The sequence below is a fragment of the Protomyctophum parallelum genome (assembly GCF_964188405.1).
Source record: "Protomyctophum parallelum genome assembly, chromosome: 9".
In the NCBI taxonomy this organism is placed as follows: domain Eukaryota; kingdom Metazoa; phylum Chordata; class Actinopteri; order Myctophiformes; family Myctophidae; genus Protomyctophum; species Protomyctophum parallelum.
Window position 1 is genome coordinate 17,463,501 of NC_139706.1, and position 26,073 is coordinate 17,489,573.

Consider the following 26,073-nt stretch of genomic DNA (forward strand, 5'->3'; position numbering starts at 1 on the left):
AATTAGATGCAATTAGCCTCCGACCCCCATCTGAAAATATGTTGTTCCAGGGACCCCCCCAGGTGCAAAAAACGTTCGCTCTGAAAGAATATATATTCAAAGATTCAGAATGGGTTAAACAAGCCATCTACTGACCCCCCCCCCCCCCCCCCCGTCTCTCTCTCGATCCCAGGTCATCGGTCGGATGTGCAAGATCATCGACAAGACCTGCCTGTCCCCCACGCCCACGCTGGAGCAGCACCTGATGTGGGACGACATCGCCATCCTGGCGCGGTACATGCTCATGCTGTCGTTCAACAACTCCCTGGACGTGGCGGCCCACCTGCCCTACCTGTTCCACGTGGTGACGCTGCTGGTGGCCACCGGGCCGCTCTCGCTGCGCGCGTCCACCCACGGCCTGGTCATCAACATCATCCACTCCCTGTGCACCTGCTCCCAGCTCAACTTCAGCGGTGAGCAGTGTTGTTTTCGTCGACTGAAACCCAAGACGAAGAATGTTCGCCGACTACCTTTTTTTTCACTGACGAAAACTAAACGGAAACTAAATGAAAACTAAGCTATGATGACTGAAACTAGACTAAATATATTTACAATTTCGTCAACAAATAAAAACTAGACTAAAATGTTAGGAAGGGACTAGTGGACAAGTATGAGTCATTTTACACTTGGTTGCATGCTGAAAATAGCCGATACATATATCATAATATATGATATGATATATATACATAAAACGCATATACATATACATTTCAGTACTAAATCACCTGTAAATTTAGTCGACTAAAATCTTATGACATTTAGTTGACTAAAACTAGACTAACAATAAGACATGCCGGGTGACTAAAATGTGACTAAAACTAAACGAAAACTATTCAAGAGAGTAGAGACTATATATGACTAAAACTAAAATAGAAATTTGCTGCCAAAAACAACACTGGTGGTGAGTCATGCTGTTCCTGCTCTATACTATGATTTCTCATGATCGGTACATGTGACAGAATTTTGACTGAGGGCCATTGGATTATTTTTTAATTATTATTATTATTTTCATGTCGAAGCAGGGAATCATAGCTTCAAATTGAGATATTGGTTGTTCAGTTTGACCCACCAGTTTCAGAGATATGGCTTAAAGGACCTATAACATAAAATTCAACTTTTTCAATTTATTTTGTGTTTTTGGGGCTCCCATATGTGTTTTCTCTCCCCACAAATAACCAATTTTGAACAATCAGGCTTTCATATCATATAGGTGCTTTAATGGAAATTGCTCTCAGGAACAGCTCAACTGATTTTGGTCTCATCGTGATGTCATCAATGTCACCCTACTTTGTATATTTCCTCCTTCTTCAGTCTTCAGTTTCAAATTTGCATTTCCACTTTGTTTACAATGTCCACCATTGTTGATTTTCCAAGCTGGCATGGAATGGAAACGAATCTGTTTTTTTCTAGCATCAGTATTATAATGACTCAAATATTAAATATTCTGCATATCAGCACCCCCACCACCTCAGGACATTGTGGTATTGCAGCTAAAACTGCTTTCAAAGTCCAGAAAGAAATGACAAGGCCTGGTTATATCAGAGTGGTGATTGAGGCTCAAACCATTAGAAATAACTTTGATGGACATAGACAATATGATATTAAATATTAAAAGCCGTTTTAAAATGCATGTTATTTGCGCTTTAATAGAGTAATGTCTTGCAGAGAAACGGCGAGTTGAGAAAACAGGCTTGAAAGGTTCACTTCTGTGGTCTCTAACATTACACCTAGCTACATGTTTAAGCATTTATTTCATATTTACATGTCGATTTCAGCTCTGACACTTATTTCAGACATGCTCTAGTATGTGAAGAGTCTGCCTGTGCTATTAACTCATTTTGGAAAAAATAAATAAATAAAAGATTCCTCTGGTGAAAAGCTGGAATTTGCACGATGGCAGGCTCTCAGTCAAATCTGGTCACAAATGTCCTTGCTGGCCTGTTTGTGTCTCGGAAGTCTTGAAAATGTGCTCTCCTGTGCCTGACTGCCTGTGTCGTCTGGGCCGTCTTCCTGCTGTCCGACTCAATAACCACAAAACGGGAGGGGACAGCCCTACAGTCTGTGCTGTGAACGTAGATATTTGCACAGTTGGCAATTTGTCAGCTTATTTTGTGTATGGAGCATGTTTCACTTCTCGTAATGTTCTCGTTGAGTCAGTTGTTTGAATGTAGTGTACAATATGTTCTGCCGTCTGACACCTGTCTGTCTATTGTGCTTCATTGCTTGTTAGGTCATTTTACCACCGTGGTGTCAATTAATTTCATAGATGAATCCATTTTGGCCTGACCTCGAAATTAAAAAAAAATCTTCTAAATCCTCCAGTTTTCTGAAATAAATATTTTCACGATTTTTCAAAAATAGCAGACCTACAAGCTCGTAGGTCAGAATGTGGGTTAAATATCAACCAGTTTGGCCCAGGCCGTAGCGTAACGGTCTGGGCACCGGACTGGTGATCCAGTCGCGGTGTGCCGCGGGTTCGACTCCCGGACCCGACACGGCCTTTACCGCATGTCATCCCCCCATCTCTCTCCCGTTTCCTGTCAGCCTACTTTCTATCCCTTAAAAAATCAATAAAGGCGTAAGCCGCAAAAAAAAATCTTAAAAAAAAAATATCAACCAGTTTGATTTGATTAACCCTTATACTGCCTCCTGCTGGACGCAGAGCCAACCGCAGACTGCCGAGCCTATTTCAATGCTGCACACACTCCACTGACATCCTGTTTGGAGCGTCCATCTTTAATGCTAAATAATTAGTGTCAATGCTATGCAAATGAAGCCATCCTTGCTCTAGAAAGCGCCAATGTTTCCATCTAAACCACCGGATATCAGCAAAGACCTCCGAACATCGGGCATTTTATCCAAACCATGGAGAGCTCCATAGATTAGGAGTTATTGGGCTAAGAAAATAAACGTTTAAATCTCAAATTCGGTCAGAACGGCTGCTCCGACGTCCTAGTGTTAAGCAGCCTGTATAATGGGAGGCAGACGGGAGCGCGGTTGCGCAACCCGGTCTAGGATCGCTAAAGAAAGAAAGGCCAAGCCAAATTTTTTATAAAAATAATAGAAATCAGCGATCCGGTTTGATATCAATAATAAAGCTTATCAGACGGAACATTACGCCAGAAGCAGTTGCCGGTTGGATTCCTTATGGCGGAACGTTATGTCACAAGCAGTTAAAGGACAACTTTAGCCTTTAGTTTTCTTCCACCAAGGTTCATGTTTTAGGTTGTTATTAGAGAAAGTAAAAGATGAGTGTTATTATTTTTTTCATTTGCTGCTTTCTTTCGTTTTAGCTATTTTTGACAGGGGCGGGGGCATTACACAAATATGTATTTTTTTTACACAATCTTATAGCTATTTTTTTTTACGATTTACATATTTAGCCCCATGTTCGAATGCCCCTGCCCCCCTGTCAAAAATAGCTAAAATCGCTAGAACGAAAGAAAGCAGCAAATAAATAAAAAGATGGACACATTTACTTTCTTTAATAACAACCTAAAACATGAACCTTGGTTGAAAAAAACTAAAGTTGTCCTTTAAACCGTTAAGATGACCCAATGCTACGCTCCATAGAGGAAAAACTTCAGCGAACCAGGGGGGTCAGCGAGTGACGTCAGGACTATTGTAATTTTTCTCCTTGGCAATAACCGTGTCATTTGTTTCAATCCCTTTTGCAGAGGAGACCAAACAGGTGCTGCGGCTGAGCCTGACGGAGTTCTCGCTGCCCAAGTTCTACCTGCTGTTTGGCATCAGCAAGGTGAAGTCGGCGGCGGTCATCGCCTTCCGCTCCAGCTACAGAGACCGCTCGTTCTCGCCGGGCTCGTACGAGAGGGAGACCTTCGCCCTCTCGTCCCTGGAGACCGTCACTGAGGCTCTGCTGGAGATCATGGAGGTGAGGAGGAGGGAGCGCTGCGACTATACTTTTATTTTCTTTGTTTTAGATGAATTGATTCTTGTCAAGAAAAATCCTTTTCTCAATCCTGACGGTTCTGAAATACCCATGTTTCTATATCTGTGGTGCTCAATATTTCATGTCAAGGACCCCACACTATATATAATTGACCCCCCCTGTCTGAAAATATGTTGTTTCAGTTGACCCCCCGGAAGCAAAGATTTGAGTTAAAAACGTTTGCTCTGAAAGAATATGTATTCAAAGATTTGCACAACATTTTCACGATTTTCCAAAAATAGCAGACCTACAAGCCTGTAGCACGTCACTCGGTGCCGCGTTATGAGCTTGTAGATCTGCTATTTTTAAATAATGTCCAACACATGTCCCGATGAGTACCAATAGGGGTGCTGTTGCACCACTTTTTTATTTATAATATTGACAATATATATGTGTGATTAACCACTTAAACCCTATTTAATACTTACAACAGTGTTGCACAAAAATTCAGGCAATAGTAGATCTACAAGTTCATTTTTTCCCCTTTTTTAAATGTTTGAAAAAAAGTTATTTTTAAAAATATATAAATTATAGGATTGGGTTTTAATGACACGAACACACACACGCGCACGCGCACACACACACACACACACACACACACACACACACACACACACAATGTAGACATGTCACACATGTACTAGCCTTGACCATTTTAGTTTTAAATCCAAACTTGTTTTATTATTATTTTTAATTGTCGAACATTAATTTCATCGTTTCTCTACTAGGCGTGTATGAGAGACATACCAGCATGCAAGTGGTTGGACCAGTGGACAGAACTCGCACAAAAGTATGGACCTCTAATATCTTAATATGTTTTATAATATACATGACTGTAAAAAGACATCCCAGGACATAAACAATGTGTTTGTGTGTGTTTTGCCGTGTCCAGGTTTGCGTTCCAGTACAACCCCTCTCTTCAGCCCCGGGCCCTGGTTGTGTTTGGTTGCATCAGTAAACGAGTGTCTCACGGACAGATCAAACAGATCATCCGCATTCTAAGCAAGGCCAGCCCTCTGCTCAGCATAGACCGGGTTTGTGCTCTCTCTCTCTCTCTCTCACACACACTCTCACACACGCACACACACTATAATTGGACATGTATCGTGTATCTATTCATTGTCATGCTGGATGTCTATAGGTTTTTTTCAATGCAAACACCAAAAATCTCCTATAGCTTCCAATTCATCAGTCTAATGAATGCATGAATTCATCTGTCCTCCGTCTCACATTCTGTCTGTCTCTCTCAGGGTTTAGAGAGCTGTCTAAAGGGACCAGATAATTACAACAGCCAGGTGCTAATAGAGGCTACCGTCATTGCTCTGACCAAGCTGCAGCCTCTCCTCAACAAGGTACAGTAATGCAGCTGGTATACACTTCATATGGACGTGTGCACGTTGTTTATCCCGCTCTTAACCTTCGAGAGAAGAAAATGAGAGACAACTGTATTCTGTATTTTTGCACATAATCCACCGATGTAATGGAAATCTAAATATCTGTCCTTTGTGCAATCTTTACGGTACCGTTTGTACCGATTACTTTATAAGGTTTATGAAATGATCAGTGCAAGAACATAGGTGGCTGTCTGTCAAAATGGCTTTTAGAGACGACACAGAACTTTTTTTAATATTTTGTGATGCATCACCAAACTCATCACTGTAGATTGTTAGAATTCAGTTGATTGATTAATTGATTAATGGACAACGGCATGGTACATCCTCTCTGTGTGTGTGTGTGTGTGTGTGTGTGTGTGTGTGTGTGTGTGTGTGTGTGTGTGTGTGTGTGTGTGTGTGTGTGTGTGTGTGTGTGTGTGTGTGTGTGTGTGTGTGTGTGTGTGTCACTGCAGGAGTCTCCCATGCACAAGGCCTTGTTCTGGGTGGCTGTGGCTGTTCTTCAGCTGGATGAGATCAACCTGTACTCTGCTGGAACGGCCTTGATGGAGCAGAACCTCCACACCTTGGACACGCATCGCGTCTTCAATGACAAGGTTAACGCAAGCACACACACACACACACACACACACACACACACACACACACACACACACAGGGCTCCTCTCCCTGTCTCTATACTCTCTAGTCTCCAGTCTAAAAAAAATATGTATATATATTTTGTGACATAGAAACATGGCCTAGCCCAGACTGCTTTCTGGGTCTAGAGGGGCGGGGCGCGCAAGGCGCAACCGCTGGCGAATATTGGTTCACCGATCTGATGTACCGTGTTTGTTCACATGCATGGTAAGCGCTCGTTGACCGCGTTTGTTTGGTTAGCAACCGGGTTAGCCACATTGACAACGACGTCGTCTGCTTTTTGCTACTATTTCGATTGGTTGCCGTGAACCAATAGCCGACCGAAGACAATGCCTGTGCAAATATAACTTCCTAAATCTCCTTTCTCCTTCTCCCTCCCCATCTTCTGTAACCTTGGCGTGACGGTGCAGAGTCCAGAGGAGGTGTTCATGGAGATCCGCCATCCTTTGGAGTGGCACTGTAAGCAGATGGATCACTTTGTGGGACTCAACTTCAGCTCCAACTTCAACTTTGCCCTCGTGGGACACCTGCTTAAAGGTAAAGACACGGACTGCCACTCAAAATAGTGTGTGTGTGTGTGTGTGTGTGTGTGTGTGTGTGTGTGTGTGTGTGTGTGTGTGTGTGTGTGTGTGTGTGTGTGTGTGTGTGTGTGTGTGTGTGTGTGTGTGTGTGTGTGTGTGTGTGTGTGTGTGTGTGTGTGTGTGTGTGTGTCAATGATTACATTTTAAGTTCCACTGCTAACTCATTTTTTTATTCTTCTATGATCTCCATTCCTTGCTACTGGTATTATTTTTTTTGTGCATTATTCTGTTGTATTTTTGCTGTTGTCCCAAATGTTTATGACATAATGTTTTTTGTTGGTTTGGGGTTTAATGAAGCTCTTATTGTACCATCTCTGTGTGGGTAAATTGACACTCAATCAAAGTAAGGGAAACACCTGTCTGTGAAGAAAAGCCATTTTCCTCGAGAGTGTAAATACTTGAGTTAAACGAGGCTTATTGACAAATGTATCACTGTGGCCTGGTTATGTCGAGACTGGCAGCAGCACTAGGTCTTGTTGTTGTGTGGTTCTGTCTCTGTTTACATTAATGTCTGGCTAACTGTGTGTACCAACAACTGAAGCTAGTGATTGTCATGAGACTTTATGCAGACTGCAGAGGTGCATAGAGCGTCGCAGTGCCGAAAATAATTCCCCGCGGACAAAGAACTCTTGTCGTGACAAATCATGACAATAAATACAATGTTTTGGGCCGAACAAATAATTAGAAAGAAGTTTTTTTGTTGTCATGATTTGTCACGACTCGAGTTGGCTTCGTACGATGCTTAAAAGGTATTTAAATAAATACTTTTGGGGGGGAAAATGCATTGGGAATTATTTCCTGGGCCCTGGCGTCGTCATGAAAGGGGGCGGGACTGCGACGCTCTATATGAGATGCATGTATTCACACTTTTATACAGCCCATAATGCATTGCGATTGTGTGTGCGGCAGTTCCGGTTGCACACGGGGAGGGGTCCCGGGAGGTGACGAGGAGGGAAGCCTCGCCCCCACGGGGGAGAGGCTTCCCTCCCGTCCCATCCCACATTCCCGGCTGCTGTTAGTCTGTTCTCAATAGAATAGGTGTTCCAACAGGGTGGTAAAATACTGAAAGGCTTGATGCTCCTGCACTCTTCACTATTCTCTACTCTTCACTAGGAATAATTAACCCAGATGTGACAAAGTCATGTCATGTCTTCTATGGTGCGCACCATAGAAGTCACATTTGGGTTAATTATTCCTATTCCACTGCATGCTGTCACCTTTATGCCTCAAAATAATTTGTTTCTACTGAAAAACACCAGTAAAATAACGTTTATTATATTAACGGCCTTCATCAGGTGACAATTGTCACCTGATGAAGGCCGTTCACGGCCGAAACGTTGTGCCTTATTTATGGTGTATTGAATAAAAAGCAAACACCTTGGAGCAAACCTGTGTGCGGACTCTCCTCTCTTCAAAAGTGTGAATAAGCCCATGCGTGATGCAGCCAACTACATTTCTAAATAAATTGTACGTGCTTACGGTGCTTGCACGTGTGTGTGTTTGTTTGTATGCATCTAGGTTACCGTCACCCGTCCACCAACACCGTTGCGAGGACTGTTCGTATTCTCCACACGCTGCTGGCTCTAATCGGCAAGCATCTGAAATGTGACAAGTTTGAAGTCAACACTCAAAGTGTGGCCTACCTGGCTGGTAAGTCCCCGACAAGCTTCTCGCCAACCGGGTTGTCTCAGATCTATTTTTGGGGTGACTGATAACAACTTCAATCTATATATACTTTGTTGATCGGTGTCCGGTATCGGACATACTGTAGCTGGGCTATCGGTCTCATCTTAAATAAAATACAAATATTGTTATGTAGCACTTAAACATCATGAAAAATACACAAGACAAAGTAAAAAGAAACGTATGGATTAAATACAGAAACAATTGAAATAAGCGAAGTTGTTTATACAGTGTTCCCACGGTCATGAAATTCCTGGAAAAGTTTAGAAATTTAGAAAAAACTTTTTCCAGTACTGGAAAAGTTTTGAAATGGATCAAAGGTCCTAGGAATTATATCAAGTAATTATTTTGTAAACATTTCCAATACATTTTTACACAAAATATGTAACAAAAGTAGTTTTTTTTTTCTCAGAACGGGCTGCGTGATTGCAGCATAATGTATAGGGTGTGACAAAAAGAACAGATCTACAAGCTCACAGTTCGCTTCAGCGTGATGTGTAGTTAGTTTGTAGGTCTGTTCCTTTTGTCACACGACACCAACCTGTGCAGCTGCAGCGCATGAGAGCAAAATGCCCCGACTGATTGTTATATAGTCCTAGAAATTGGCTTAAAATATCCTGGAAAGGTTTTGTAATTTCATTGGGGGGAAAAAAAACATGGGTGGGAACCTGCAGTGTTTCATTAAGGCTCATTCTAAGGGCTGATTCATACTCCTATTATAGAGCCGAATAAACGTCGGTTCGGCTCTGTAGAGCCTACAATGTGACGTCATTTGAGGTTCGGGGGGCGGGTACCGTCCTAAAGTCGGCTCTTCGGTGCTACTGAAAATTTCTGATGAGCCGAAATCATTTCGGCACTACAGCGCCGAAACAGCGGTAAAATAGGAGTATGAATCGGCCCATAGTCTGGATTGTCGGTGGTGAGGTGACCGCCGAACTACAACATGCCGTCACGAGCCGCGGTGAAGAGCAAACCACCGCCACCGCTCAAGCCCTTCTCTCTGTTTTTACTCATCACCCCTCAACATTATTTCAGCTCTGGTGGTCGGCTCACCACCGGAGCGGTGGTCACCTCACCAACCAGAGCGGTGGTCACCTCACCAACCAGAGCGGTGGTCACCTCACCAACCGGAGCGGTGGTCACCTCACCACCGGAGCGGTGGTCAGCTCACCACCGGAGCGGTGGTCAGCTCACCACAGGAGCGGTGGTCAGCTCACCACCGGAGCGGTGGTCAGCTCACCACCGGAGCGGTGGTCACCTCACCACCGGAGCGGTGGTCAGCTCACCACCGGAGCGGTGGTCACCTCACCACCGGAGCGGTGGTCACCTCACCAACCGAAAAATCCAGACTATGAAATGAGACTTTTAGAGTGATGAGTTGGCTTTGCTCTGGGTTGGATGTGTCTGACCCAGTGCTATGGGTGTGTGTGTGGGGGTTCTGGTGTGTCACAGTGCTTTTTCCATCTGTGCAGCTCTGCTCACTGTGTCCGAGGAGGTGAGGAGCCGCTGCAGCCTCAAGCACCGGAAGTCGCTGCTGCTCTCTGACCTCGCGATGGAGACGGTTCCTATGGACACCTACTCCGTCCACCACACTGACCCCCCCAGCTGCAGGTACAGGTAGCAAACCGTGTTTTGATTCCCTGCTTAGGGCTGATTTTAACCCATTCTGGACGGGAACCCCTTTTGGTGTTTAAAGCATTTTTATGCTTTAGCTATTGAAAAATAGCAGATCTACAAGCTCATAGCGCGGCATCGAGTGCTGCGCTATGAGCTTGTAGGTCTGCTATTTTCTTTTTTTAATCGCGAAAATGTGGCGCAAATCTTTGAATATATATTCTTTCAGAGCGAACGTTTTTTTTAAACTCAAGTCTTTGCTTCTGGGCGGGTTCCTGGAACCACATGTTTTCAGATTGGGGTCGACGGCCAATTACATATATTTTTCGGGGTCCTTGACATGAAAATGTGAGTGACCAGATGTTCTTCTGCAACCCCCCCTCCCCCTCAAGAGCCCTGCGGGAGAACCAGCCATGGACTTCCCCAAAGGTGTCGGACCGGTATCTGTCCGCCCACTACCCCACGGTGGGACAGATCAGCCCTCGGACGCGCAAGTCCATGAGCCTGGACATGGGCCAGCCCTCCCAGGCCAACACCAAGAAACTCCTGGGTATGACCACCCAGACGGATACTATGCAAAATGTCTCATCGGCATGGCTCTTATTGGCTCCGATTCGGACAAGAAACGAGAAGAACGTGACAGCTGTACTATTTAACAGCGTTCATTCCTATGTGATTTATTTTTTTCCTTTTTATTCCTACTATAAACTACATTGGAGACATTTTGTGATTTTGTTGATTATTTCATTGTTTATTTGGCTCTACCTTGCTTAAATCTTCAACAGCGATATGTCTAAGCGAGATATAAACAGCCCTGACGTGGGTGAATTAAATAATGGCCTGATGTTGGCTAGCCAGCTTGCTCGATTTTTTATTATAGTACAAAGCAGAGTGACACATTGTCAGTAAGAATTCCCAGTGCAGTTCTGTTGTCTTTCAACACTTATTGAAATACAATTGTATTTATAGGCGGTGACTCAGTGCAGTATTTATGAAAGCGGACCACCTCATGAATGACGGCCGGCTTTAAGTCAGGTGTTATTAAAGTGAAATAAATTGATTGTAGGCTGACGCCTGTTTCATGCCGTGTGCGCCCAGGCACGCGGAAGAGCTTCGACCACTTGATATCGGACTCCAAAGCACCAAAGAGGCCAGAGATGGAATCGGGCATGACCACCCCGCCCAAGATGAGGCGTGTGGCCGAGAACGATTATGAGATAGGTGAGCTTCTTTGTTGACCCGCCGTCCCCCAGGAGTCTACCCGCCGTCCCGCCCCACCCCCCCACCCCGCCCCTGCACGTATCTCAGCAATGTTTTTTTTTTTTTAATCCAGTTCCGTTGAGCATCCATTATAACCCGATTTTCAAAGCGCCGTATCTCCAAAGGTTCGAGAGCTGTCCATGGTGCGCCGGCATGCATGCATCCATCCATCCATCTTCAACCGCTTATCCGTAGTCGGGTCGCGGGGGCAACAGCTCCACCAGAGAGCTCCAGACTTCCCTCTCCAGAGCAACATTAGTGACTTCCTCCTGGGGGATTCCGAGACGTTCCAAGGCCAGTGAGTCGATTTCCTCCAACTGTGCCTTGGTCTGCCCCGGGGTCTCCTCCCAGTGGGACGTGCTTCGAGGTCCTCCCTAGGGAGGTGCCCGAGAGGCATCCTAACCAGATGCCCGAACCACCTCAGCTGACTCCTTTCCAGGCGAAGGAGCAGCGGTTCTACTCCGAGTCGCTCTCGTGTGACTGAACTTCTCACCCTATCTCTAAGGGAGATGGCAGCCACCTGTCGAAGAAAACTCATTTCGGCCGCTTGTATTTGCCGCTATTTATTGCCGACGATCATAAATCATATGTGCTTTTGTATCGCATCGCATCGAAAATGTAGCTGGTTGTTCTGCTAGCTAAAGGCTGTGGGCTGTGTTGTGATGAGTCGTTCCACTTCCGGAAGCCCTCACCTTCCTGTTTAACCCGGAAGGACGACAAGCTCCGTAACATTGGAGTCAATGTGCGGCAGTGAAGCGGTCAAACTTTTTGAACACTAGATGGCAGCAAAGGATTTAATTGGAACGGCAGGCTCTCTGTTCCTGGTAGGCGGGTTTCTGGACTGTCCACAGCCCTCCTCTGAGATACAGACAGAGGAGACAAAAATGGTCACACATACGATGGACATTAGTGAGGACCTGTTATATGAAGATAGGTTGAAAATGGGTCAAAGGAAAAAATATATATTGTGCTTTTAAACAGTGATTTTGTTCTTTTCCCCTTGAACTGGGATCGGCGTTTGGATAGTTTTCTGATGTAACACCACCTGTCTCCCTTGCAGAAACCCAAAGAATTGGCAACTCCCACCTGCGTAAGGTATCTGTGTCTGAGTCCAACGTCCTGCTGGATGAGGAGGTGCTGACAGACCCCAAGATCCAAGCCCTACTGCTCACTGTGCTGGTGAGCGCGCACGCACACAAACACACACACACACACACGCACACATGTACACAACACACACGCATGTACACAACCCAAACGCACGTACACAACACACACACGCTGTATCTCTCTCATTCACTCACAAATACAATACATACCTATCATAGATAATGGTCAAATTATTAATCAAGTAATCAGTTAATCGATGGACAGATTTTAATAATTGAATAGTTGGTAGTATAATAATTTGTGACGTTTACAACTTCACTCATTATGTAAATGCTTGTCTTTGTTCCATGTTTTGGAATAATATTATGTCGTTTTTGGCTGCTGGGTAAACATATTAAGCAGTTTGTCATACTTTTCTACTTGACACACTTTACCTAAATTATTTGCATGGATTAATTAATTAAATTATTTGCCTGAGCGTGCGCCGAATGTGCATTTTGAGGTTTTCTAAGAGGCTCTGTCTGTGTGTGTTTTTCCCCCCAGGCCACCCAGGTCAAATATACCACCGACGACTTTGACCAAAGGATTCTCTACGAGTATCTGGCCGAAGCTAGCGTTGTCTTCCCAAAGGTTTTTCCTGTGGTGTAAGTATTATTATTATTATTAGTAGTACCCCAGCAAGCATCATCATGCCCTGGGAAAGATGCAGCACCCACACCAACCACAAATGTACAATTTATTCTCCAGGCCACAAGGGTTCAAAACGACCTGCTGATTCAGATATCCTTTATTCTAATTCGTTGGGATGGACGTGTGTGTGTGTGTGTGTGTGTGTGTGTGTGTGTGTGTGTGTGTGTGTGTGTGTGTGTGTGAGATTCTGTCATCTGAATGATTGTACTCATCTTATCAAAGCATTTTACAATGAATGTTTGATGGCAATAATCCTCAATGTGTGTGTGTGTGTGTCCTTCATAGCCACAACCTCCTGGACTCCAAGATAAACACTCTGCTGTCCATGTGCCAGGACACCAACCTGTTGAACCCTGTGCACGGCATCGTTCAGAGTGTGGTTTATCATGAGGAGTCTCCACCTCAGTACCAGCCCTCCTACCTACAGAGTAATGCACGCACACACACACACACACACACACACACACACACCAATTTGCTATGGTTGTTTCCATATATATATAAGAAAGCTAGATGGCTCACCCGCACTCTGGCCAATGGAGAGCGACGTTGCTACGTGGCGGCCATCTTACCTCGGGGCAGCATAACGTTGTGTCTATGGGGCAGGTACTTTTTAAATAACCACTCATAACATTGTGTCTATGGGGCATGTACTTTTTAAATAACCTCTCATAACATTGTGTCTATGGGGCATGTACTTTTAAATAACCATAACTTCAGCCAATTTTCAAACGGTTTGGTTTGTTATTTGTATTTGTATTTATTTATTCTGCACAGTATAAAAAAACAACACAGTGAACATATAAATATGAGAAGGGTAAGGTGCTAGGCTGAGGCAAAAAAGCCCAAGGGGCTTATACGAGGCCTCTACCTATATAGATTAAAATGAAACATTGTACATGAGATATAGAATATCCAGAAAACATGATTGCAGTATATAAAACATAATAAGAATATAAGATTTTTTGGTTATTTACATGATTAGAGAAAAGAATAGATGATACAAAGAAATATAATTAGGTGATCTGGTCAATTAAGTGGGTCCTAAACTTACGTTTGAATTTTTTTTAATGAAGTAGAATTTGATGAGATTGCTGTATAGGTGTTCCATAGCTGGGCCCCCCTGTATCTGATGGAGAACTGACACAGACCAGTACGGAACTTTGGGAGATGTAAATGATTTGACTGTCTCGTATTGAAGTGGTGCACATCACTGTTGAACTGGAAAAAGTCTTTACATGGCAAAGGAAATTAAACTGGCTGGAACAATACTTTGAAAATAAAGTTGCAGGTTTGGTATGTATTTAACATTTTAAATTAAAGATTGGTAAAATATTGAGTTGTTTAACCCATTCTGACCTGAGATCAGATTCATACGAGGTTTCCGCTGGACACACACTGGTCTGATTAACCCATTCTGACCTGAGATCAGATTCTAGAAATGTCAGTCGCTCTTCGATTTTTCAAAAATAGCAGACCTACAAGCTCGTATCGCGCCACTCGGTGGCGCGATATGAGCTTGTAGATCTGCTATTTTTCAATAGCTAAAGCATAACATGATGCCGACACCAAAATGGGTGCCCGGTCAGAATGGGTTAAAAAGAGGGGCAGAATGAGCAGACCAATCACTGTATGTGGCAATCCTGCAGAATCTTTTTTGCAAAATGTGGAGTTTGTGAAGATGTGTATTATAAGTAGCTCCCCAAATGATATTGCAATATATAAGATATGGATAAATTAAGCTATAATAAAGAGACAGTTTTGATTAACCATACTACGGAATTTGCCAATAATGCCAATGGATTTTGATATTTTCTTACAGACATGGCTAATGTGGTTTGTCCAGCTTAGTAATTACACGTTATAAACGTCAGACGTCCGCATACTTATATGCTTTTATACCACGTTCATATAAAACACTAAATGAAGCAGATAAGCGTCCTGAATCATAGCCATGTTGACAACGTTTGTAATATCCGTCAAGACTTGAGGGAGTTCTGACTCTTTTAGTTTGAGGAGCTGCATAGAACATACTGTACTGTAGCCCCTCAGCAAGATGGCCGCCGGGTAACTACATCAGAGACTACCGCCTTGAGCCATCTAGCCTTTATAAAATGTCTATGGTTGTTTCTGTTCTTTCTCACCTTGTCTCCTCTCCTCTCCCCTCCCTTTACCTTTTTTTCCCCCCACCTCTCTCCTTTCACAGGCTTTGGTTTTAACGGACTGTGGAGGTTTGCTGGGCCCTTCTCAAAGGTATGGTTCATTCATCATATTATTATTTACTATCTCATCCTTGCAGAGACACACTGGAGCAATCCAATGTGCTATAGCAATTACACTCCCAACACAGGAGCCCATTGGTGTGGAGATGTATCGATCAGTGTGCTCACATACACACACACTCAGACACACACCATAAACGGAGGAGTTGGAGATAGTTGGCCTTTATAACCACGGATCAGTTGTACAAAACACAGCATTCAGTTAATTTTCTTTTTAAAATGACTGTACCAACAAGGACTTCACTAATTGACTATGGTGCTTTGACCGTAGTTGTTGTATCATGTTTGTGTACGTGCCATCATGTTTGATGAAATTACAATTATGGGTGATATGGTTGACAAATTTCACAGTTCGGTTTGCGTAACATTTTACGCTCTCGAGTTAAAGATCTATAAGGGTCCATTTGGTCACCAACTCTCCATCATTTAGCTGGGGACCACCTGGAACCCCCTCAAGGACCACTGGCGCTCCGCGGACCACTGGTTGAGAACCTCTGGTATAGAGTGTCGCAGATCCCGCCCCCTCGAAAGACCCGGAAAAGAATTACCCGTTCATTTTCCTCATACTTTTAAAAAGTATGTATTTAAAGACAAAGACAACTCGAGTTGTGACAAATCATGACGATAAACACAATGTTTTGGGCCGAACAAATAATTCGAAAAAAACACTTTTTTTGTTGTTTTGTTGTTTGGTCCTAAATATTGTTTGTTGATTTGTCACGACTCGAGTTGGCTTTGTACGACGCTTAACAGGTCTTTTTAATTTTGAAATGTCTATGGGAAAAATGCATTGGGAATTATTTCCTGGGCCTGGCCAAGGACTGTCTAAAGAGGACGAGACGCGAAGACCGTACGGGCGACGCCATGTTGCCAGGATGTTGTACATGCCCAAATGTGTGCATGTACAACTTCCTGGTCTCAACTGCGCATGTTTCTTTCCTTCCATGGAGCAACATGGCGTCGCCCGTACTGTCTTCGCGTCTCGTCCTCTTTAGACAGTCCTTTGTACCTGGCGTCGTCATGAAAGGGGGCGGGACTGCGACGAGCCATAGAGCATAGCAGTGGGCGTGGCCTATACAAATAAAACGTTACAGTACCTCCTCCCTAATTGTTTCCCGTTCCTTTTTCCCTCTTTTTTTTTTTTTTTTTTTCTTCCTTCCTCCTTCCTCAGCAAACCCAGATCCCGGACTACGCCGAGCTGATCGTGAAGTTCCTGGAGGCGCTGATTGACAGCTACCTCCCCACGGCGGAGGAGGAGCGCAGCGAGGAGCTGCTCCGCACGCCCACCTCCCCCTACCCCCCCACCAGTCAGAGTCAGCTCAGCATCACCGCTAACCTCAACCTGTCCAACTCCATGACCTCACTGGCCACCTCGCAGCACTCGCCAGGTATGCGCGGCACGGCACACATGACCACATTTATTTCTTTATAAAAAAAAACATTTAGGCCTGACGTCGAAATTCAAAATCCTGGCGGATCTGAAAATATATTGTTCCAGGGACCTCCCCAGAAGCAAAGATTTGAGTTAAAATGTCCACTCTGTAATAATATATATTCAAAGATTTGAGGCACATTTTCACGATTTTTTTAAAATAGCAGACCTACAAGTTCATAGCACGGCACTCGCTACGAGCTTGTAGATCTGCTATTTATATAGCTATCTGCTATTATATTATATCAATAGCTAAAGTATACCATAATGCTTTAAAACACCAAAAGGGGTTCCCGCCCCCAGAATGGGGTTAAAGAAAATGTTTACTTTGTTGATTAGTTACTGTGATAATTATACTTTTTTAATAACTGGTCTGTCATTTATAGTAGTGTGTCCATCGGTAAGCTCTAATGTGTGATCACAGAGAAGTCACGGTCGATGACTGTGTGAATGTCCCTCAGTCCCCCCCCCCCCCCCCCCCCGGCCTGCTTAACATACATACAGTATCTAGTTGTTATTGTGTATGAATTAGGTATTGCTCAAGCTAGCCTCTATTCACAATGCACAGGGTAAATGAACGCCGTCTGCGTTACAGTTGATTAACGTTGAACTAACAAGTTCCGTAGAGCTGCATAACATCTGACATTTTCATTTAAGTGAAAGACATGTTTTGTGAACATATAAGTACACTATAAGTAAATGTCTACTGGGTTTAGTAGTGTACACAGCACCAAAGGGGGCTAGCTTGATTCAAAACCGCAACCTTCAGAAGTCTGCCGTTACAAATCGAGGAACACATGCTCCCATTTTCAAAACGTGACATTGCGTGTGCTTTCACATGTTGTCTCTCTCTCTCTCTTGCTTCTCTCATCTTTCTTCTGGCCACTGTTTGCCTCTAATCCACTCACTTTTTTTCTTCTTTTTGCCTTTTTTGGTTTTGTCTGTTAACAACATTTCCATGCGCGTGCGTGCGGGTGGGTTGAGTAGTTTGTAGATGCTCCCCGACCCTGTCGCACCCCAAGCCTGCTGAGGAGATGGCGGCCAAAACATCTGGTACAAAGCCCAGCTATAGAGCTTCTCTGGGCAGCTAATGCCCCTTCCCCCCCAGCCTGTAGTCTGAAATGCTGTGGTAACTCATGTGTCCATTCTCTGTGTGTTTTCACTGTGCTTGCTTTGATAACCTCACCTGTCTGCCTTTAGGATAGCAGTAGTTGGGCGTGCGTGCGTGCGTGCGTGCGTGCGTGCGTGCGTGCGTGTGTGTGTGTGTGATTATTAGTACAAGTTAAGACATCGTAATGCATACTATACCAGCCAGACTCCCTCGCACAGTTCAGGTGCTGTATAAAAAGTGATGTTTTGCCAGTTTGCCACGCCACGGCGCTCTTGGATTGGCTGAATTTCTTATTGGGGCAGTTGAGATGAGATAAAACCCAGGAAACTGGACTTTGGTCATCCTCTGTCTGCCCCCCCCCCCCCCCCCCATCATGCCCACATCCTGCTGAAAATGAACAACAAATTTAGCGTTGAGCGCTATTTTGGGATATACACATTTAGTACCTGAACTGTATGTATAGACCGTCTAGAAAATGGAGATGAGAATTGTAATGCTATATTCACCCCTGCATATTGCAAGTCCAGCAGTAATCCTATCCCTGGGCTAGCCACTAGCCAAAGGCTAGTGTAGCCTCTTTTCACACTGCACGGCTGCACCACTTAGATTTTGGCGCGTGACACAAGTGTACTATTAAACTTGTCCGGACCAAAGTAACGTATAGACTCATTTTCCTACTTGCAGTATATTGATCCCCAAATAACTGGCCATCTATTTGCACCCCTTTGTCAGCCTTCTGATTGGTCCCTGACTGACTAACCAGCAGGCTCTAATGCCTTGTTCCGCCCGACCCTGGTTCCGCCTTGTTTATGTTGAATTTACTAAAACATAATTTTTTTGGAAAAAAAACTAAAAACAAACGATATGATGATATGCCCAGTCACCATGCTGCGCCTGTGATGTTCCTTTTTACCGACACGACGTTTAAAATATGAATTGAACGCACAGAATGTCAATACGAAGCAACTGAAAACACCTGTTATTTCAATGGTAGTGGATGGAGAGAGAGAGGATTTTTGTCCAACCGTGACACAGCAACCAATGGGTGTGAAGAGGGGCACAACCCACGGGTGAATTGCCCCCGTCTTCCAGTTTCCCCTGTAGACCCTGTTAGTTGTCGTTACCCATGCATCCATGCCTTGGTTTTCCCTCACAAGCCGCCACAGTCTGATAAACAGATGTTATGTGTTTTGCTGAGTCCCAGGAAAAGGCGCACTGTGATTGGCCAGTACAGTCACTTTGATTGGCGTTTTGTACCGAACGCTCACACCAATGATTTACGAGATTGTGGCGGCTCATGTGTAACGACAACTAATAAACTGATTAATTAATTAAATGCATAAACGATCCACTAATCCATGCGTTTCCTTTGTTTTCGTCCGTCGAAAATGCCATGTTGGCGGAAGTGGAGCATAATGTGGGCGGTGTGGGGTTTGGAAGAAATATCCGCCAAAATACGTACACTTTTGGCTGGGTCTGAGTTCAAGTAGTAATATGCTCATGGTCTCCACTCTATGCTATGAGGTCTGCTGGTTACACTGGACAACAGGCAATTCGATCCCATGGCCCCAAAATGAGCCTATATGTTATTTAGTACGGACTAGTCCTTTATGTATAAATTGAGCTTAACCCTTTAACACAGGCCCAGTTCAGAATGACTTTGTCAATGTTATCTGTAGCAGCTCTGGAAGTGTGTGGAAAAAGGAGTTCCCCATTTCCCAGTCTGCACACATTTATAGTTTTGTTTTATTCTCAGACATGATGCACAATGCGTACAACTAGTGTTTTATTAAGTTGTACAATTAGCACTGGGCCAACGCTTGTTAAAGATTGTTAGTATAATGAATTAAAGGTTAATTTAACCAACCTGTATGGCAGAGTATGTTAATACTATTATATAACTAGCATCTCTGCAGTGGTTGGTCTCTTCCAACGATTTAATCTATTCGAGACCCTGTCTGTAGTCGGGTAGGACACCTATTGGTTGTCCATGTGGAACTTCCATCTCGACTGAGCAGTAAATGTTTGGTACCTACCCTGGGTTTAAATCCCAGGTCGGTACATAAAACCTACCGACGTTTTAGTCCTCTCGCGAACAGAATATATGCACTTAAAAATATATATCTATAACATTGGCACTGAGTTCTACTGGTTCTATTCCTCTTGATTGGGCTGGGTTGACTGACTGACTGCAGTGTGAAAAGTCATCCCCCCCTCCCTCCCGCCGTACCGTACCTCTACCTGCTGTGCGTATGTGTTCCTGTAGTGTAAACCATATACCCTCATTTATTTTTCCCTGATCAGTTCATGCCAATTATCCAGTGACGATGAATCACTTAGTCATTCACGTATTCTTTTTTTTATTATATTTTTTGCTCTCATGTGCGGATTTTTTTGGTTCCTGTTTGGTTCTCGTTGTCATCATTGTCATTTATTTTTTCTCTCCCATTTTCTCTCTGTGTCTGTCTCTCTCTCTTTGTAAAGCCTCTCTGTCTTGCTCAAAGTCTGCCGTTTTTGCGCCACACCTCCTCTTCCTCCCAGGTACTCTTCTTTGACCTTTAACCCTCTGTGACCCTGGAGGTCAGTCATTGGTCGATCACGTCCCTTCAGCCCCTTCCCCATTGGTTGGAATGATCCCAGTGTCAATCGAATATCTCGGGGTTCACTTCATAGTTTTGCCCCAGGCTGAAGAATATGCTTTAATGTTCTATTAGCTTTCAGCTCTAGCAGTAAGTTCTTAGCGGGTACAGTTGTTTTTTTTTTTGTTGAAAATGAATCTCTGCCATGAGCGCCTTTTTTAAAATGCAGGGATAAGGGCAGTTTACCCATGTTTGTACGGTGGCGCCCTCTAGTGGGTGTTATTGCATAAAGCAACACTACTCAGAAACCTGATCCCCCCACTAGGAATAAGCCTGTGTTGTGTCATGTGACTGTTTAAAGGATGTGACATTTAGCTGTCTCCTTTTCTATTTAAGGGATAGGCTATCAAATGTCGCCAGCGATGTAAACCCTTAGATAATCTTTTTTACGCAAATTATATGGATATTCACAGTTAAGTGATATTAACATTAAGTTGCCACCAAGTGCAAAAGCAGCTTGGATTGAAGTGTTGTTTCAGGATAGCGTTTATCTGTTCTAACTGCTCTTGCTGCTGTTCAGTGGTGTACACTATACTTAACCCATTTTGACCTGTGATCAGATTCTAAAAAAAATCTTCTACATCCTGACAGTTTTCTGAAAAATCTATGTCAGTGGTTCTTCGACCTACAAGCTCGTCGCGCGCCACTCTGTGGCGCGCTATGAGCTTGTAGGTCTGCTATTTTTCAATAGCTGAAGCATAACATAATGCTAACACCAAAAGGGGTTCCCGCCCCAAAATGGGTTAAGTACATGTTTGAGGTATTTGTTCTTTACAGTATTTCCAATTTCTAATAGTTTTACTTCTACTCCACTACATCTCTGATCCACTGCATTTATTTGAAAACTTTAGTTAGTAGTTACTTTTGTAGATTTTATATTATTACAAAACATTAACCACTACAGCCTATAGCTTTTGTCCATTTGAAAATAGCCAATCTACATGTTCACAATGCATTGCGATGCAACACTTTGTGAGCATGTAGATCTGCTATTTTCAAAAGATTTAGTCTAGATGGAACGGGGGTCCACAGTCCACACGCATAGGATGGATTTTGGATTTTGGCGCCACCTGTTTTTTCTTAATCCTTGAAGGGTGTATTTTATGATTATGCCAGGTATTTGGGGGGGGGGGGGGGGGGGAAGTCCCATGAGGTTGACTTTGAAACCTTTCTTACACATATCCTGACCCTAAACTGCAAGATGAAAACAATAGAAACAAGCATAACTTTTGAAGGAAACGACCTACTGAGATAAATTAACCTATTTTTCTATACAATTTGGACCCAAGGAATTAATTAAAGTGGCTATTAAAAACTCTTTCAGCGCCACCTGGTGGTCACCAGTTTAGGCTCTGAGTGCCCATTATAAAGAAAGAAAGAATTTGTAATTCTATTATGCATGTAATGTGCATGTCATCACCTGTACCCCATTTTAGAGGAATTTTCAAAATATGGATGAAAAGAAAAAAATGAAAAAAATAATAGATGCTCTACAGTGCTCTACAGATCACGACAGTGCTCTACAGAATAGATGCACTAGAGTGTTGTACAGATGCACTAGAGTGTTGTACAGATGCACTAGAGTGGTGTACACATGCACTAGAGTGTTGTACAGATGCACTAGAGTGGTGTACACATGCACTAGAGTGGTGTACACATGCACTAGAGTGGTGTACACATGCACTAGAGTGGTGTACACATGCACTAGAGTGGTGTACACATGCACTAGAGTGGTGTACACATGCACTAGAGTGGTGTACACATGCACTAGAGTGTTGTACAGATGCACTAGAGTGGTGTACACATGCACTAGAGTGGTGTACAGATGCACTAGAGTGGTGTACACATGCACTAGAGTGTTGTACAGATGCACTAGAGTGGTGTACAGATGCACTAGAGTGGTGTACAGATGCACTAGAGTGGTGTACAGATGCACTAGAGTGGTGTACAGATGCACTAGAGTGGTGTACAGATGCACTAGAGTGCTCTACAGATGCAGTAAGAAGGGGTTAAAAATGAACCCCATGGGACATTTTTACCAGCTACCAGTGTGAAGCACAGCGGAGCTGGTCTATGAACGATCGCTTTGCCTTTCTGGACTAGCAAGCTATCTCTCTAATTGGCTGCCGTAGTGGCCGTACTAGCAAGCTATCATTCTCATTGGCTGCCGCAACTCTAGCCAACCATCCACTTTTGTGTGTGTGTGTGTGTGTGTGTGTGTGTGTGTAGCGTATATCTATTCTACGTCCGAGCATAGACATGGTAACGCCCCGCCTGCCTCTGATTGGCCTGTCTTGCCCCCATGGTCTCACCAGACTGTCCTCCGAGAGGCGAGGTCACTCCGTGGTGAGAAATAATACAAGTACAAGAGAATGTCAGCTTGTCACGCGCGACAGTAACTTGTAACTTTTATTTTTGTAGCAGAGGCAAACTAATATTGTTTATACCGTTTGCTTTGATTGAATGATTGATTGAACACGTACGTTGTATGATTTGATTTGGGTGTGTTCTAAATTAGTCAATGTTGATGATCATGTATTAATTTAACAGTTTGACTGCGGAAAACGATTTACCAGACTTTTAATCAACCCCCCTTCACTGCCGAGATTGTTGTATTACCTTTAGAGCATACGCTGAATTATTTGGGCTTTTAATCCGCGAAAATCGAGCGAAAAAAGCTTCCCCCGTTTGTTATGAACGGCCGGACCACCCGCCATCTTGGTACACCCGGAAGACGCAGCACAGGACCCTCCTCCATGAGGCGTTGAACCCCATGCGTTTGCATTGGCCTCAATTTCCCAGAAGCCCTAGCAGCCCACAGCATGTGACGATTTCCGGTTTCTTCGTCAAAACAGATGCACCTATTCTCTTTCTCCGCGGCGAAGAAGGATTTTCTATTTATTTTTTACATTGCGGCGGATTAAACACATAAAACAAAAGTCGCGTATGTCCGATATGGCAGCGACATTAACCTGGAGTAATCCATTCAAAGCACGGAAACTGTTAATATAATAATAAAAAAGATAAAGATCAAGGAAAAGAGACCTTTTTACAGTACAATAATGTTTCAAGTTTACACTGTACACATGTATACAAATAAACAGCATGGACAATATATTAGTTTGCCTCTTCTACAAAAAATAAAAGCGCATGCCAAGCTGTCATTCTCTTGTATTATATCATACTTGTATTATTTATTTAATTCCCACCACGGAGTAACCTCATGGCAGACTATCCAGCATATAGCTATCCACCTCGGAGGAAAGTCTGGAAAGGCCGGCATTTGTCGGTAGGCCAATCAGATGCAGGCGGGGGCGTTACCATGTCTATGCTCGGACGTAGAATAGATACGCGTGTGTCTTAGAGTATATATGAATAGAGACGGCACCCGGAGGAAACCCTGAGGCGAAATGGACATAGTGGCCGAATTTGGTATTGCAGCGCGGGCCCAAACACATGAACGCGCTGGTCCGTTGACTATCATTGTGCACGTTCACGATGACATGTGAACGCTGTTTCATACGTGAACGCACGTGAATGCGTGCAATGATAGTCAACGGCAGCGCATTCATGTGAATTTTGGGCCCATTCCATCCCAGAATGCACTCGGGTGCCGTTACTATTCATACAGTATATACCATAGAGTATTAAAAGGATAGACTGATCTCCCCCCCCCCCCCCCCCCCCCCCCCGCTATTCATGTCAGTGGAAGTTGCTCAGTGGCGTTTGAAGCACCGGAAAGACCGTCTATTTCCGCCTTTTTTCGCCGATTCAGCATTTGGGCACCAAATTTTGGACACAATAGTTCCGTCTTAGAGAATTTTGGTTCCTATCTGCGCTGAAACTGACACAGAGGCTGTTATAGCAGGCCCAGCAGATAATAATAATGCAGCTGATAATTAATTGATTTAATCAACTCTTATGTATAGCCTGTTACTTGACCGAATCTGAAAATACACCCTCCAGCGATTAAGAAAAATAAAATGAGCGTGGTTCCCCCGTTTCATCTATCTAGACTAACTATTATACATTTGAAAACTTGAAATGGGACATTCTGCAAAATTATTACTTTTGCTTTTGGTGGCCAATACTTTTACTCAAGCAGTATTTCTATATTTCACTATTGATACTTTTACTTAAGTAAACGATTTTGGTATTTTTTTTTCCCCACCACTGCTGTTCCTTCCTTTTTCAACCTTCGCTCTGCTCCTCCTCCTCCTCCTCCCAGGTGTGGACAAGGAGAACGTCCAGCTGTCCCCCAGCTCGGCTCTGTCCAGCAGTGGACGGACGCGCCACGGCTCGGCCAGCCAGGTGCAGAAGCAGCGCAGCGCCGGCAGCTTCAAGAGACCCAGCATCAAGAAAATAGTATGAACCATGAAAACGGGGGGGGGGGGGGGGGGGGAACAAACAAAGGAAAACCCACAGAGAGAGAGAGAGAGAACAATGCCCTCCCTGGCCCATTAGCCAGACTTCATGCTGCACTTCTCTTTTTACAGTTTTTATTAGTTTGATCCTGTTGTTGTTGTTGTCGTTGTTGTCGTTGTGGTCTCTGAGAGAGAACAAGAGATTTATTTTTAATTCTTTGGGGGGGGGGGGGAGGGGGATTTTTCATCAGGAGCATTAAGTGAATGGGGGAATACAAGTTGTGAGGGCAAAGTTAAAACTCTGACTGAGATTCTGTTTTATATTTGAAGCTTTGAGATGGCCTAAGGTGAATAATAAGCCATTGTGTGTCATTGTCTCAGTCCTTCAGTCTCCTTTTTTGTGAATAGAATCCTCAAACAATTGGTGTTTTGGAAGACGAGATGTAAACTGTACATAATACACAGGACCCCCCCCCCCCCCACACACACACACACACACGTGTATGAACTTGGCCCTTGGGGGTGGGAGGAAATCCACTGTCGTCGTCGTCCCCCCCTCCCCTCCACTTAATTACAAGACTCTTCAGATTACTTGAGTATTGGGTGGAGAAATGCCAATAGCTCTCACCTTGAACAGCTTTGGCAGATTGGACCAGAACAGTGTGATATTATGAAGGTCAAGTGAATTACAAAGGGGTGGGGGGGGGTGCTACATCCACACAACAAAACAAATAAGTTCTGAGTCCCTTTCGCCGTTCCTCATTAGCAGCCTAAGCACTCCGAGTGCAGCCATCACCTCTATCAGTACAAGATGGACCAAGTGACACAAGGCAGTAAGGGGGTGGAGCTGTGTCTCTAACAGACCCCTTGCATTCATCTTGATTCTGGATTTTTTGGATGGACTCGCCGTATGTCAATCCTCCACAGTTAATTGTACATATTATACATAGAAAGATTATGTATAACTAGTCCTTAGTGATATAATTGAGATGTTGACGTTTTATCCATGGTGTGCCTTTTGTCAGGGTTTTTTCAATGTGTATAATTTGTAAAATAAGAAGCGAAACCTTAACTTGGGGGACTAGAGAACAGGTACTAATTATCGAGGCGTGTCGTCCACTCTTGCCACGTGCACACTCGTGGTGAGAGAGAGAGCTGTGTCACTAATGTCATTCAATGATCGTCAAATATACAATCATCCATATACCCTGTTGCCTGAGAGTATTTATCCTGTACAGCTAGATAGTGCATACAAAAAAAAAGTTATTCTTTTGAAACACTTTCCAAAA

General features: G+C 43.8%; 1 protein-coding gene across 13 annotated transcripts in view; it reads left to right on the plus strand.

Annotated features, from left to right (window-relative positions):
* nf1a (neurofibromin 1a) overlaps positions 1–24,796 on the plus strand; it is a 118,696-nt gene extending 93,900 nt beyond the window's left edge. For 7 of the 13 annotated variants that reach the window (XM_083773862.1, XM_083773873.1, XM_083773867.1 and 4 more), the window contains 17 exons: positions 173–452; positions 3,717–3,931; positions 4,717–4,778; positions 4,881–5,022; positions 5,239–5,340; positions 5,835–5,975; positions 6,429–6,555; positions 8,118–8,249; positions 9,755–9,899; positions 10,289–10,446; positions 10,995–11,117; positions 12,217–12,335; positions 12,810–12,910; positions 13,242–13,384; positions 15,163–15,209; positions 16,410–16,626; positions 24,649–24,796. In XM_083773862.1, the coding sequence (XP_083629988.1) occupies positions 173–452; positions 3,717–3,931; positions 4,717–4,778; positions 4,881–5,022; positions 5,239–5,340; positions 5,835–5,975; positions 6,429–6,555; positions 8,118–8,249; positions 9,755–9,899; positions 10,289–10,446; positions 10,995–11,117; positions 12,217–12,335; positions 12,810–12,910; positions 13,242–13,384; positions 15,163–15,209; positions 16,410–16,626; positions 24,649–24,791 (2,397 nt within the window). In that variant the 3' untranslated portion in view covers positions 24,792–24,796. The remainder of the gene's footprint in view (positions 1–172; positions 453–3,716; positions 3,932–4,716; positions 4,779–4,880; positions 5,023–5,238; positions 5,341–5,834; positions 5,976–6,428; positions 6,556–8,117; positions 8,250–9,754; positions 9,900–10,288; positions 10,447–10,994; positions 11,118–12,216; positions 12,336–12,809; positions 12,911–13,241; positions 13,385–15,162; positions 15,210–16,409; positions 16,627–24,648) is intronic. The other 6 variants (XM_083773868.1, XM_083773874.1, XM_083773871.1 and 3 more) reach the window with 2 other exon arrangements.
* The last annotated feature ends 1,277 nt before the right edge of the window (positions 24,797–26,073 follow it).